The sequence below is a fragment of the Martes martes genome, assembly GCF_963455335.1.
Source record: "Martes martes genome assembly, chromosome: 2".
Taxonomy (NCBI): Eukaryota; Metazoa; Chordata; class Mammalia; order Carnivora; family Mustelidae; genus Martes; species Martes martes.
Window position 1 is genome coordinate 89,535,133 of NC_137889.1, and position 16,562 is coordinate 89,551,694.

Here is a 16,562-nt window from a genome sequence, read left to right on the forward strand (position 1 = left end):
TCCTAGGACACAGGCTCTCCACTGTCCTGGTTCAATGGAAAGCTCAATAATTCAAGTGTAGTAAACTGAACAAAATTGATGGTGTTGACTTCAATTATATCAATTTAAATTTCTGAGTCACTGAAGCATATTTTAGGAAAAATATAAAATAGTTGATATTAAAATATTAATTGCTCATCAACTCCTTTCCTTTGTCATTTCCTTTTTTAAAGATTTTATTTGTTTATTTGACAGAGAGAGAGCAGGGAACACAAGCAGGAGAGGTGGCAAAGGGAAAGGGAGAAGCAGGCTCAGTGCTGAGCAGGCAGCCTGATTCGGGGCTCGATCCCAGGACCCTGGGATCATGACCTCAGCCGAAGGTAGTTGTTAACCAACTGAGCCACCAAGGCACCCTATTATTTCTTTTTTTTACTAAATTAATAATGTAGGATTGTATCTGATGACAGTAAGTTTCCTTTCAACAGTGAAAAGTTTGTATAATTATAAAATTTTTAAATGGTTAAATCTTTTGCTACTTATTTTAATTCAAATCCAGTATATTATTATATATATTCAGAACTCAAACTATTCATCTTCATCTGAACCTTCAATTAAATTCCACAATTCAAACCTCTTGGCACTAGAACCACATTTCATGTTTATTCAACTGAGACTGTGTCTTGAAAAAGTGTTGAAGTTTGGGGGTTTTCTGGTGAGAATCCACATTCTGACATCACCTTGCCCATGACAGCGATTGGCTGCTGGAAGGCAAAGAAGAGTTTATAGCCAGTCACAGCAAGCAAATGAGTGAGTGAGACAGCAGAGGAAATATTCAATCTGTGTCACTCACTCCTGTGAGACTGTCTCCTCACTCCAGAACTCCAAAAGGGTAAGATTTACTATGATGGCTTCATTTTCTTAAAATTGAACACTCCACAATTTACACCTCTAGATCTGGCTTTTAATTTTTTTATTTTAATGTTGATGTTACTGAATTGTATAGAATGGCTATGTAATTTAACACTTGTTTATCATTAAACTAGTACCTCAGAGTTTAGATTTTTTCCAAAAGGTTAAGCTTATTAACCTACGCATGTAAGTAAGTCCTTAATATTGTGCACATAAACTAGAAAATCTTGTGGCCTACTTTCTATGTCTCCACCTCACAAATAACTATTTGTTTTCTCCTTGTGATGTATTCAAGATAACCTGACTGAAATACTATTTTTCACTTGTAACTCTGCTGTAATGAATGCATATTTCACCATAAATTATGCCTAATCTAGACTTCAGTTATATACAATGTCTTTTCAATACATTCAGTTTCAAAGTGTAAATATCCCTAAATATCCCTAAATATCTCTAAAATCAATATAGAAAAATACATAGTACTAAAGAAATAAATAATGGTAGTTCATTTCCCAATGAAAACTTGTAATTAGACTTTTAAAACTATCCTTTAAGAATGTTTTAATTGTTGTCTGGGTTAGTAGTAGTCAATATAGACGTCTTTGTTTTTTATGAATCACAAAGTAAATAAAATAAGATTTATGGAGGCAGCCAGTTGCTGCCTACATGAATCACTTGGTTCTTTTTATATTATTCCTGCTATGTTTTCACCTAGTTGTTTTTATGGTTTGCTATGAGAAATTTATGTAATCAAAATCCTTTCTATAGTTCCCTGTATTTAAGTTTTTAGCTCTTTAAGACATCATAAACATTCCGACTCTTTTAATAAAGTTGCAAGGCAATAATCTCCCTGCTTGCTAGCAAGCCTGATCATGGGTAACAAAGTTCAAAGTATTACTTTAAGCACCCCAATAGCAGTAAAAACTTCTTAGACAAATGGGCCCACTTCAGGGGCAAAGCCTCTTTTATCGTTGTGTGGCCATTAAGAACTTTTACTAAAGTAGACATAACTGTGAGGAAGTCTGTAGACATCAAAATCAAAAAACCCAGTCTGCCACAAATAGAATGTGACTTGGGACCCAACACACTGTCTCCCAGGCCTTAAATTTTACTCTGTGTAATGTTTTAGTGTTAGATATTCAATAAGGAAGCAATAAACGTGGCTAATGACAAAATGCAAAATCAAACTGCAGAATACAGTATATGACATGGCTTTCATACATACATTTTAAGTATTACTTTTCCAAGTGTGTTTATGGGGAAATTGCCATCATTGTTACATATTGCTTCTAAAATGTTGCCAGAGCTGTCACTCTCAGTTAAACACTCAGTTAAACATATGTCAGTGCAAATGGGTGGGTATTAGCAGGCTTTTAGCTAAGTTTATTCAACCTCTATTAAAATAGGATTTTATCAAATAGAATGAAATTAAAGTAGGATAGGATTTTACTATCTCTCTCTTTTTATTTATGAGGAATCTATGTGGAAGTGAGATCTTTGCATGGCCGCAAAACCAAGGACTGTTTGAGAACTATTCCCATTCTGAGAGTCCATCTTCAATTCTTCTACAGAATTGAATTCTATAGAATTCTTCCATAGAATTGAATTCTTCCATAGAATTCCATAGTCTCCATGATGACTACTGCTCTGACCCTGAAAAGCCCTTGATCCACCCTGTGACAGTCTCCTGACTAGTGATAGAAAGCTTAAATGGAACTGAAGAATAACATGATTTGAGGAAATCTGCCCCTGATATCCCAAGGTGAAACTCTGATGAACTCTTCTCATAGAGTTATCCTTCGACATGGCTGTCTGGTGCTATGTGCTATGAGAATAGAATTTCACATATTAAGGATCATTTCATACACAGAAAAAAAATACAAAGTATTCTAAGGTATTCATAGGAAAATGGCTCCTATTTTCCATCTTACAAATAAAACTTTGGTTCAAAACCCATATAGAACCAATATATAGAATATATATATAATCACTGGTGTAAAAGCAATCATTTAAATGTTTTCAATTTTTGCTTAGTTTTCAATTATTTAAAAAAAAAAACCCGGTCACATAACTATACTAACGATTCAATTCCTTAGCTGATATTCCTATATCAATGATATTAAGAAGACTCTTTGCCCCAATGTGAAGTACACCAAGCATTAAAGCCCCTTATAGTAATGAAATGGTCTGCCACTGACAAATCACAGCTGATAGGGTAAAACAAGTATGCAACTAAAGGTTACTTAAACAGACAGGTAAAGTTAGTTTTCTACCACTTAAAAAAGGAATAATTTTAAAATAAAAGTCAGAAAATTGGTCTTAGTCAAAACTATAACTGGACAGAAATGAAAACAAATATTTCATCTTCTAGTATGAGTAAAAAAGTTACACTCTTAGTTTTAATATTTATTAACTTTACCACTTCATTAATTCCAGAAGCAATCACCAAAATGAAGACTGCTTTAATTTTGCTCAGCATTTTGGGAATGGCCTGTGCTTTCTCAGTAAGTTCTATATTAAAAACCTATAGTTATTTCCTTTTTTGCCTTTTTATGTAAAAGATAGAGTATGTAATAATTAAATGTTCTTTCAAACAGATGAAAAATTTGCATCGAAGAGCCAAATTACAGGATTCTGAAGAAAATGGGGTAATTATGTTTAGCATACATTCTTGGTCTGACTATATACTTCCTCTAGATTTATTGTACATTAAACATGAATATATCGTTTATTTTGGTTACGCAGGTCTTTAAGTACCGGCCACGATATTCTCTTTACAAGCATGCCTACTTTTATCCTCCTCTAAAACGATTTCCAGCTCAGGTAAGCATAAAAAATAATTTTCTTTCCCACCCATTATAATTTAAAGGGGATCAAATTTAACTCTAAAACAACTAAATTCAATTCTCACTGAAAGCCAGCCAGAAAGATTTAATTATTATAAAAAGTTTGTTTTTAATACAATACAATAAAATTTATTCCTAAGTTCTCTTTTAAAACAGAGATATACATATCATTTGGGCCCAGTCTAGAATTATATAATAAAAGCAAACACCTTAGTACAGAGTTCAGGTATTCTGGTTAACACATTGATGAAATGAACACTTTATCTATTGTTGACAATTAAGTCAGTGATGAAGTCACTAACTGTCATGTTATAGTTGAGACAATACTGCCATACAGCTGTTAACATCTGATAATTTAGAGCCCTTTACCTGGTAAGTTAAAGACTAACTTCATAAATAGCAGAGACCATTTTTAAAAACATTGCTGATAATCAGTGGTGATTGCTGAAGATTTTCTGAACCTCTGACCTGTGTTGGTCACAATAACAGAAGTGTGGCTCAAGAACTGTAGAGGAGAGAGAGAAATTCATGAAGTGAATTATGAGAATGTCTGTGAGAAAAACAAAACATCCTTAAAATTTGTAAACAAAAAAGAAAATAACAAACACTAAAAATAAGAATTTGTGTTTTTACTAGGTTACTGGTGAAGAAAGCCTTTGAAAACTTGAGGGTGTGGTGTTGATTTAAAATACTCAACAAACCAGAACTGTGCTATTTTTACTACTATACAGTTTGGGTTCAGGGCACCAATTATGCACCATTTGACCCGGGACTCCTGAGATGCTAAAAGCAGTCAAGATGCTGAAAACGATGCCTCAGCACAGTGGCTTGGCAGAGCATCCTACCATATGTTGGGCTAACCCATGTTCCTATCATACAATGATAGGAAATGATAATCTTAAAGTATTTATAGCACCATAATAATTATGGGGAATGTGTGTGGCCACAGAAATATGAACACAGATGATACAAGAGTTGTGGGTTTTCAGAATTGTCTTCCATTCTTTGGTATACTTCAGACCCACAAATAAACAGTGCTCATTTGAATGTTTGCCTCATTCTCTTTCTTAAACTAAATGGAAATGATAAAAATTTAAATTTCTGGCTAGCTCCACAATTTTTCTAAAATATCACATAGAGATATTCCCATCTGTAAATTTTTATAGATATATAAATGTGATCCAGTTAAAACAGCCATAGTGAAAAGATATTAGGAGAGGTTATATTTTTCATTACTGATAAATTCGAAGTTCAAAAATCTCTAAGTAGATTTTTAATATACAATATTTAGAGAAATTATATGCAGACAAACTCATTTCAACTAATGTAGAATTTGTTAGTAAGACAGTTGTATTTTAAAAATATCTGGTAGCAGGATGCCTGGGTGGCTCAGTCATTAAGCATCTACCTTCGGCTGAGGTCATGATCCCAGGGTCCTGGGATTGAGGCCCCCCCACAATCGGGCTCCCTACTCAGCAGGGAGCCTGATTTTCCCTCTCCCCCTGCTTGTGCTCTCCTGCTCTCTGTCAAATAAATAAATTAAAATACTCAATAAAATATATGCCCCAATCCAACAGTCTGATCTGACCTAGTATTGATGATTTATTCTCCTACTTTACAAAGCTTGATTTCCAGAATTTTTTTCCCCTACATGTCTACTTATATATCTCCCATAGCTCTGTATTATTTATTCTGCTAAATCTATCAAGTATTTGGTGCTCAGATTGTCACCCCAAAATGCATTAAGCTGTATTGGCTTTGAAATTTTTGTTTTATTCAAATAAATCTGTGTTTACATATGATCATTTCTTTTTTTCTTTTATTTTTTTTTAAGGTTTATTTATTTATTTTAGAGAGAATGTGCACAAGTAAGGAAAGGGGCAGAGGGAGAGGGAGAAAGAGAATCCTCAAGCTGATTCCTGCTGAACATGGAGCCCAACATGGGACTCAATTCCATGACCCTGAGATCATGACCCAAGAGGAAATCAAGAATTGGCCACTTAACAGATAGAGTCACCCAGGCACCCCTACCTATAATCATTTCTAAAATACCAACTTCCATGAAATATGTCATATCAATTATAAAGCTATAAACAGTCTACCTATAGCTTATCTATCTGCTTGGCTATAGAAATGGAAGCATAAATAAGCTTAACAACCTAAGCATTTTTAATTAAGGAAATGCCTTCTTTCAGGAATCATATGTTATTTGAATTGTATGTGAATTCTTTGAGGGCAGAAACTTTATATTTCTTTCATGGTACTGATCTCAGCTATCACAGTGTCTGACATAGGGAAACTGTCCATGTTTCCAACTTTCTCCCTTGCTACCATCCTCATTCTCAAAATAATGCCTGAAATAGATCTTTTGGGATTGAATAAATGGGAATGACAGAAGTTGAAAGGAGTAATGGTAAAATACATATACATACATATATGTGTGTGTATGTGTGGTGTGTGTGTGTGTGTGTATTTGACTTCTGGAAGAATAATATGTCTTAGTTACAAATTGGCATAAATGAAAGAAAGGAAAAAAGAAAATGTTAAGGCTCCGGGGCATTTCATGAAGCTTTAAAATTGTTCTCACTGCAGACACTAACTGAAGAGTCATGTGGTTGGAACAGCAAGAAGGCTAGGGGTCAGGAAGCTTGTAAAAAGAGTCAAACACTCCCACTGAGACAAAATACGTTGCAAAAATATGCTGTCCTCTCTATTAACTAACAAATAGAAATAGTTTACTGTAATACCATGCTTTATTTACCCTCTAGGCTGGGAAAGCACAACAATTAAGGTCATGGAAGTGGAAGAGCAGGTCTAATTATTCTCTTTTCCACCCAAGGTTATTCTTGGCTCAAGGGGACAAGCATTCCCTTTTCTTGGGTGGATGGCATGGCCACTGAATAATGAGCCCTACAGAACAGCCCTGGACAGGACTAGAACATGAGTATTTCCTCATATCTGATCTCTAACCATGAGGTTCTTTTGCAGCTGTATTTTCTAAGACTCACAGAACTTAACTAGGTCATCAGAATCAAAGCCAAGATTTGTAGTGCAGAAAACAGCATCTTTTTTTTTTTTTAAGATTTATTTATTTATTTATTTGTCAGAGAGAAAGAGAGAGAGAGAGAGAGAGAGAGCACACAAGCAGGCAGAGACGGAAAGAGAAGCAGGCTCCCTGCTGAGCAAGGAGCCTGATGTGGGACTCGATCCCAGGACCCTGGGATCATGACCCGAGCCGAAGGCAGCGGCTTAACCCACTGAGCCACCCAGGCATCCCAGAAAACAGCATCTTAAGTTGGGTATCCATTTATCTACCTGGTACCATTAGGAGTGGTTGCAGAAAGAGAAAGAAAATTTAATTTATCAAGATGAAAAAATCTCCTCTACTGTCTTAAAGTTTATGATAACAGGTGTTTAGACTTATATTTCCTTTTAAAAAGTAGCGAAGCTTGTTAACTTATATTCTTATATGCAGACTCCTTGGTTTAATATATTCTCATTCAATATTGATCTCTTTAGAGGGATGGTACTCTATAACTCTCCTAAATGAGTAAGTGAATTAATTTTGTTTTTATATCATTTTTACCTCATATATATATAATCTCATTTATAAATAGAGAGAGGCTTATTTTATGAAGCAGCTTTAATTAGACTGAAAGATACTAAAAATTATGTGTAAATCTAATTTCAAGTCAAATTTTAATTTAAATTCATCAGGAGCTCATTATTTAAAAGAATCATTCAACAACTTTTATTTTACAATAAGACTAATCATCATTTCCTTTATATTTTATAAAGAAAATAAAATAACATGATCTATGTGCTAGTTCATTTGCTTTGAACTGGCTGGAGAAGTCACAACTGCTCTGGGCTTAATTCCTTCTCTGTAAAATAAATTGAACCAGATAATCCTCTTGTTGTTACAGAGTTAGACAATTCTGTGATTCATTGCTCTACAAAATGTTTCAACATATTTCCTGTGTATCTCATTTCATATCTTGGTCACTAAAGATGCCTTTTTCTAACCTTATTTTATATATACCCAATCTCCTTATATCTCTCAGGTTCATATGAGAACTGTTCTAACAAATCAATCAAGATGGTAATTCTCATTAGGGTAAATATTTGTACGTATTTTATCTTAATTCAATCAGCAGGAAATTTTCTTTGGTGTTGAAAGTATGTGTATAAAAATATGTACATAGATATCCATATATGTATGAATTCACATATATAAACACTTTTTTTTTTTTTTTAGAGCAGTAGTGACTCATCTGAAGAAGACGGAAATGGTGACAGCTCAGAAGAGGAGGAAGAAGAGGTAAGGAATTTCTGCACGATTTTTCATAACAAACCAGGCACCATAAAAACAAATAGGAAACTGGTCTACTGTAACCTGGACTCAGCAAACAGCTGTTGCCAGTTTACCAGCTACCCACAGTCTTCTATTTTGGACAGGGGGAATGTTATTGAAATTAGAATCAACTAAAATGACTTGTTTAAAATACTACTGCAATTTGACATTAAAGTAACCTGTAAGCGGTATACAAAACCAAAAATGTCTCCATTTTAAGTGTAATTATAATTACATTATAATGTCTCCGTTATAATGTATTTATAGTTAACTTATAATAAATTATAATTATACTTTATAAATTCTGTTAAAAAGAAAAGAAAGTATTATTTATACTTAGGTGGCAGAACATGATGGTAAAAGATAAGTACCTAAACTCAGTGCAATACTTGTATTAAGGATTAAATTTAAACTCAATTTACTAAGTGGGTAGTATATGAAAAGCTAATCTATATCTTCTACAATGATATTGCAATTCATTGGTCTTTCTTGACCCACAAAGTAGGGTTGTTCTTATGTGGGAATTATATGGGAATTTCTTACGTGGGAATGTTCTTATGTGGGAATTATATGGGAATTTCATATGTCTTTTTGTCTAATAATAAAATTTATGTTCTTATAGAAATATGAATACTCAAGATATATAAATATATATAGCATTTTATAGTACTACAGATTCTACACATAGTACTGCATAGTTCTCTACATACTACAAATTAGCCGAGTTCACAGTTAAAATTCATCTGTATATCTCGGAAATTGTGCTAACATGTTTATAACTGACACACTTGCTCAATATACTAATTAGGTACATTTTCCTGGAGAGTAAATTATAGCTAACCACTTCTTTGGGGACCTTCTAAATTCAGGTATTCTTAAGTGCTGCTTATGAATGGGCAGTGACAGTCAAAAATGGATCATGTATAAACATCTGTTATCTTGAAAATAAAATGGTATGGGAACTTTAAATGTGACAAATAATTAGTTTTATTTTTTAATCATAAAAATCATTTTTATATGATTTGATATGATAGTTTTAAAAAGTATCATCTCCAGTACTATAATTTACCCTAATAGCTTAAGGAAGACCTTACAAGAATATCAAGCCAGTACCAGGAAAAATGCCACCTACTAAACCCTACAGAATTTTACCCAGAGTTCCATTTAGTAATCTTACACAACAACTAAGCTGAGGTAATCCATTTAACTACAACTGTTTGCTGTACAGTGATCACAAAATTGCCTTGCCAACTAGATTTCCCAATTAGATTGCATACCTTTTGGCAAAGGTTCTTCATTTGTTATGAAGTGATTGGGAATGGAGGAAGATTAGGACTCCTTTAAAACTGTGATGAAATCATGCACACTCAGAATGTTGCCAACAATCTCTGAACATTTATCATCTTTCCAAAACTTATCTGAAACTTCTCATGACCCAGAGGACTAGAGACCATATGTTTCATCTCTGGTTTGGGGAGAAGCAGTGTTGTATTCTCCTTATACCTCCTCACACTACCTAGCACAGTTTCTTATACAATATATGGTATCCAAAAATATCTGGGAGTTTGGTTTTGAAAACTTCAGAGAATAAATACTCCAAACATCATTCATTGAAAGTGACTATAGGAAAGTGGTTAAATAAGCCTGGAGGCTTCTATCCTGAAGAGATTCTAGAACTTCCTTTTTCCCCATTTCCTCCCTAAAATTTCATTGGCAATTCAGGTTAAATACATAGAATCCCCAGGAATTATTCATATGAGAGGGTGCTAGGGAATGTTTTCTATTTGGTGATCAAACATTTTTTTCCACTCCTAAACCCTTCAGCCTCACTTTAAAAAAACTTTTATTTAAATATAATATACACAATTATCATGTATATAGAGGTCACTGAAATTTCAGAAACTGAACACACAAGTGTAACCCATATAAAAAAGCAGCACATACACTGTGCTTCATTTCATTCATTAACCAAAACCGCCAAGAGTAACTGCTATTTTAAGTCCTAACAGATACTGGCTTTGCTTATTTTTGTGTATTATGTAAATGGAATCACACATTGTACATTATTCTGTGTGTTGTCTCTTCCACTCTCAACTTCAAAGGCTGATCTGAATCGTTCTATGACTGTATATCATTCATTCTCACTGTCAGTATCTCATGATGTGAATGTACCAAAATGTATTACTCTCCTGTTGATGGGCATTTGGGTAGTTTCCAAGTTTGGGCTATTGCAAACATTCTAGTACTCCTTCTGGTGAACATATGCATTTATTTCTGGAGGCCATTTTACTTAGAGGTTAAACTTCTAAGTCAAAAAGTATGCTTATGTTCAATCTGAGTAGAGGCAACCAAAGCAGGTATACTGTGATCTCCCTCTATCGGTTTATCAGTTGTTTCACATTCTCACCAACACTTGTTTCTTTCAGTCATTTTAGCCATTCTAATAGGTTAATAATACTTTTTAAAAAAATTATTGCCAATTTTTCTATTCAAAAAGACATTTGATGCTTAATGCCCATCAATAGACTGACCTGTTTTCCTTTTTAATTCACTGCAACAGGATATCCTTAAATAAAGTATCTAATAAAGAAAGGGCTTTGTAGGAGAAAATACGTAAGTTCATGAGTTGAGAGTTTGGATCTTTAATCATGACCTCACCATGAACTACCATCTATTTGACGGGTTTTTCATGTGTAATACGACAGTACAGAACCCTAATTGTATGTTCTAGTCTAATAATCTTTCCTCTTTCTCCCCTGAAAGGTTTAGTCTGTTGGAATAAAGCATAAATGAGAAAAAATAAACAGCATGGTGTTTGTGGGTTATTTGACACAATTAGCTTAGAGACTGTTTTGGGGTGGATTCTAGCAGTCCCAAAAGTTTATTGGAACAGTGGAATTTACAAATTTGATGAAATAAACATATTCTTCTTTAGTCACTCTGTTTTAGTAATAAGGCAGCATAAATCTGGGTTGTGTTTTTTTTTAATTTTTATTCTTTATATAAACTTATTTTCTTCTTCTAGTATTTTGTTTTGGAATCTCTGGATTATCTTAAGTTTTTATTTAAATTCCAATTAGTTAACATACAAGGTAATATGAGCTTCAGGTATACAATACAGTGATTCAACTCTTCCAGTGAAAAGCGTTCATCACAAGTGCCCGCCTTAATCTCCATTGCCTATATAGCCCATTCTCCCACCTACCTCCCCTCTGGTAACCATCAGTTTGTTCTCTGTAGTTAAGAGTTTGTCTCTTGGTTTGCCCCTCTCTCTTTTTTTCCCTTTGCTTGTTTGTTTTATTTCTTAAATTGCACATATGAGTGAAATCATATGGTATTGTCTTTCTCTGACTTATTTCACTAGCATAATACTCTCTAGCTCCATCCACATCATTGCAAATGGCAAGACTACATTCTTATTCATGGCTGAATAATAATCCATTATGTATATGTGTATGTATATGTATATGTACATGTATATGTATATGTGCATGTATCACATCCTCTTCATCCATGCATGTTTTAAAGTCTTGACTTTTAATATTAGCTATGAATCACATCAGACTAACTCCATTAACAAACAACTGCCTAACAACATAAAGGCCAAGAATACAATGTTAAATAAGATTATAGTAATATTATAAGATTATAATAAGCTTTCATTTGAGGAGTGTTAATTTTTTTAAAACATCTTCCTGCAATAACTTTATATACCACTAAAATTTTCTTGGAGTGTTTAGTTTCCTCATTGCATGGTAAAATTGATTGTCAAATGCCTAAAGTTTTCTGAATATTGCAGACAATACAGAACTAGCTTATATGTTGGCAGATGACTTCTGAATTAAATTTTTTTTTGTCTAAATACACTTGAAAGCATATGAAAAATACTCACTTTTTTGCCAGTAAATATGACAATGCAATCAATTTGTTTGAAGAGAGGCGTTTCCATAAAAATTCCTTTCAGAAAAAATATCCTAGGTGCAGTGTGAACATTCATATAAATCCTCTTCCTCATCAAAAACATCACAGTGCATTACAAAGGGCTCAACTTTTTAAATTAGAAAGATACAGCTTCATCACACATAAGACCTTAAGCAAGTTATTTAGCTTTTCTGAGCTCACCTTCCCTTTCTAAGTGAATAATAATCCTACCTTGAAAAACAGGTCTAAGTTCTCAGCTGATTTGTCAGCAAATGTAAGAATCTGTTTGCTACCATATTTTAGTAGTACTGATAAGACCTTAAGAACCTTGGGGTGCCTGGGTGGTTCAGTCACTAAGCATCTGCCTTCAGCTCGGGTCATGGTCCCTTGGTCCTGGGATGGAACCTCACATCTGTCTCCCCATTCAGCGGGAAGCCTGCTTCTCCCTCTCCCACTCCCCCTGCTTGTATTCCCTCTCTCACTGTGTGTGTGTGTCTCTCTCTCCGTCAAATAAATAAATACAAAATCTTAAAAAAAAAAAAAAAAAAGACTTTACAAGCCTAAGGCATCCAGGATATAATATGAGGATATAGTTAGTTATGCTGAAATTATTATAAAAGCATATCTTATTGATCAAATAGAATACAGAAATGTCTAAAACAGACTATGTTGAGCTAAATAGAAAGAGATAACTGTGAGATGAGTTCTAAGAGGTGAGAAGTGCAAATGGCACAAGAGGAAGAAATTGTTAGCATTAGGTGATGAGCTGGCTGAGGAATACAATGTTTTTCTCAACTGTGGCTCATGACACCAACAAATCTTGAGTTCTCTTCCAGCTAAAATAACTTATCTTGCTCTGGGTATTTTCACTAGGAGACTTCAAATGAAGAAGAAAACAATGAAGAGAATGCAAATTCTGATGAAAACGAAGATGAAGATGAGGCTGAGAATACCACCCTTTCTACCACACCTGGCTATGGAGAGACCACACCTGGAACAGGGTATATAGGTCTAGCTGCAATCCAACTTCCCAAGAAGGTAATCGTTCCTCAAAAATGCTAAATCTGATTTCATTTCTTTACTGAAATCTAAGGTTATTTTGACACCAAACAGGATGTTTTATATTACCTTCATTAATTCATTGAAAAAGCAAGAGCAGGGGCACCTAGGTGGCTCAGTGGATGAAGCCTCTGCCTTCAGCTCAGGTCATGATCTCAGGGTCCTAGGATGGAGCCCTGCATTTCTGCTCAGCAGGGAGCCTGCTTCCCCCTCTCTCTCTCTGCCTGCCTCTCTGCCCGCCTCTCTGCCCACTTGTGATCTCTGTCAAATAAATAAATACAATCTGAAAAAAAAAAAAAAGAAAGAAAAGAAAAAGCAAGAGCAGACTCAATATCCCTGTTTATAAAGAAGGAAAGCTTTTTTCCCACACAAGTTCTCATCCCAGGTTATTACACTGACTTCCTACATTATAGCAGAAAACTAAGGACAAGCAAGCATCTTAGCAATGGATAAAAGGTCCTGCAAGATGCCACTGTATTTCAGGGAAGAGGGCTCTAAGACAAAGTCAACAGCAAAGCTATAAGAAGCATCTCACACAGAGAAGGCTTATTTATCAAGTACATTCTTCTCCACCAAAACCCAATGACAAAGGTACTAATCCTGAATTCTTAAAACACCCACCAAAGGTGTTTCTGAATTTTTAAAACGCCCACTAATTCTTTTGTAAATTAAGCTACCTTCAATTCAAAAATACATCTAGAACAAGGCCTTAGTATAGCCTGTATTGAATGACGTTAACTGTCTTAGGTTTTTACATTTTCACAGCTAGATCTGGATTCTTTCAAACTTTTCCTTACAGGCTGGGGATAAAGGACACAAGGCTACAGAAGAGGAGGAAAGTGATGAAGAAGAAGAGGAAGATGAAGAAAATGAAGAAAATGAAGCAGAAGTGGATGAAAATGGGCAAGGCATAAATGGCACCAGCAGCAACAGCACAGAGGCAGAAAATGGTAATGGCAGCAGTGATGGAGATAATGGAGAAGAAGGTGAAGAAGAAAGTGTCACTGAAGCCCATGCAGAAGGAACCACGGTGGCTGGAAAGCAGGACAGTGGTGGCTCTAAGACAACAACCTCTCCAGATGGTGGGTTTGAACCTACGACTCCACCACCAGAGCTCTACGGAACTACCACCCGACCATCTGGGGAAGCCACCCCCACCGGATATGAGGAAGAGTACGAACAAACAGGCACTAATGAATATGACAATGGATATGAAGTCTATGAAAATGAAAATGGGGAACCTCGAGGGGATAATTACCGAGCCTATGAGGATGAATACAGCTACTATAAAGGGCGTAGCTACGATGGCTATGATGGTCAAGATTATTACTACCGCCATCAGTGAAGGCCCAGCCTGGGATGAATTCCTCCATTCTGGCATTTCATGTGGCTACCATTTTCAAAGTTCAACTCAGGAAGGTGCAATATAACAAATGTGCATATTATAATGTGGAATGGTGCTACTGTTCCAAAGTAATTTTCTGTAATTGCTTCTGCAAGTAATGGGCTTCTTATTGCTTTTCCCTGGTTTATTATTGAAAGGTTATTGTAAATCAGGGCCATTTAAACCAATCCATGAGATTGAGTTCGATTACATGTTTTGAGGTTGTAGTTCTATAAATAGTATTTTTAACATGTTTGTACTATTATTATCTGCTAAAACTACTCTTTATGCAAGACATGCTTCTATGAATTAACATTAATGACAGTATATATAAAATATGTGTAGTTCTTTAATCACCTACCTACCCAACACTGTATATTATGTTTAATTATCAGCTTCATGTATTTTTATGTGATCTTCATGTATATTCTATCCATGGGTTCTATCACAAATAAAAATGCAGCCTTTCAAGTATATTATAATTTTAAAAAAGAGAGGGAGAGATTCAGAATTGAAAACGATGAATCCAATGGGGGACAACTAAGCTAAAGGATAAAAGCTTATTTCCAGTATGGTTTAAAACTCAGAAGAACTCTAAGTATTTTGTCATGGATAAATCAATATAACTAAGATTTTGGCATGCTTGTGGGCAAGGTCAACCATATATATCAGGAGAATAAATGGCTCTTATTAGAGTGGCCAGGTTTAACAAAAATATAGAATGCCTAGTTAAACTTAAATTTCAGATAAACAATGAAAAACTTCTTAGTTTAAGTATGTTCCATGCACTATTTGGCCTCTGTGAATTATTTGGGACATATTTATACTAAATAAATCATTCATTATTTATATAAAATTCAAATTTAATGGAGCATCCTATTTTGTATCTAGCAACCCTACTCTGATTTGATCTGGTTTTAGGTGGGGTAGGGAGAAGGATGAAGTAGAAAACTCACACACACACACACACACACGCACACCATTACAGAGTGGTTGCAAACATCATGACATCATAATGCTTCACCCCTATATACTTCAGTATTTAGTATAAAAACAAGAAATTCTCCTAAATTGCTACAATACCGTTCTCATTCTCATTCTAAAGAAACTAAACATTGCTATGATAGTATTTTGTAATATATGGATCATATTCACATTTTTCCAATTATTCTAATAATTCATTCAATCCTCACAGAACTCTATCAGGTAGGTATTTTTGTCATCCCCCATTCTATTGATGAAGGAACTGAATCAGGCACAAAGAGATATACAGCTTGCACAAGGTCATAACTGGCAAAGCTGAGGGTAAAACAAAGGCAGACTGGTTTTAGAATCTGCACTCTTTACCATTATACTCTATTAGTTAGTGTATATTTATCAGTAATGGATGTCAAGCCATAAGTGAGCAGGAAATCTTTAATGATGAGAACACTGGTGAAAAGTAAGCTTGTCCTATATCACAATTTTCTTAGCCAGGTTTAATGACTTGAGCCCTAAAGAATATTTTCTTTTCCTTTTCTTTTTTTTTTAAAGATTTTATTTATTTACTTGTCAGAGAGAGAGAGAGAGAGAGAGAGAGCGCGCGCGCACAAGCCAGCAGAGTGGCAGGCAGAGGCAGAGAGAAGCAGGCTCCGCCCTAAGCAAGGAGCCCCATGCAGGACTTGATCCCAGGACCCTGGGATCATGACCTGAGCCAAAGGCAGTGGCTTAACCGAAAGAGCCACCCAGGCATCCCGAAAGAATATTTTCAGAGCAAGGGTCAACTCATTTTTTGGCATGTGTTTTTACATATTGTGCAAAGTGCATGAACTCTCAAGTTAGACGGGCTTGAGTAATGGTATTATTGAAAATAAATTAATATCCTCCTCTAGTCCTCATCACCTCATCTCTTACATGTGGTATGTACTCAGTAGTTGCTGTTCAGAGCCCAAGGTGTTAATGAAGTGCTCAGGATCATCATCTCTCTCCTCTCCACTCCCCTTCCTTTCTCCATCTTAACACTTGGATGCATCCAATTGTTATATAATTACCTGGTCCTTCAGAAACTCAAGAAACATTTTTTTCTTGCCCTAATGCATCTTTGTAAACAGAAGCTTTTGATGAGATTGAG

The 16,562-nt window shown here is 34.9% G+C and overlaps 1 protein-coding gene across 1 annotated transcript; it reads left to right on the forward strand.

The window, feature by feature from the left end:
- The first annotated feature begins 788 nt into the window (after nucleotides 1-788).
- IBSP (integrin binding sialoprotein) lies at nucleotides 789-14,925 on the forward strand. The gene is made up of 7 exons (XM_080797127.1): nucleotides 789-868; nucleotides 3,325-3,392; nucleotides 3,486-3,536; nucleotides 3,634-3,711; nucleotides 7,993-8,055; nucleotides 12,883-13,047; nucleotides 13,868-14,925. The coding sequence occupies exons 2-7, from the start codon at nucleotides 3,339-3,341 to the stop codon at nucleotides 14,411-14,413; spliced, it is 957 nt and encodes a 318-aa protein (XP_080653253.1). The 5' UTR covers nucleotides 789-868; nucleotides 3,325-3,338; the 3' UTR covers nucleotides 14,414-14,925.
- Nucleotides 14,926-16,562: the final 1,637 nt, after the last annotated feature.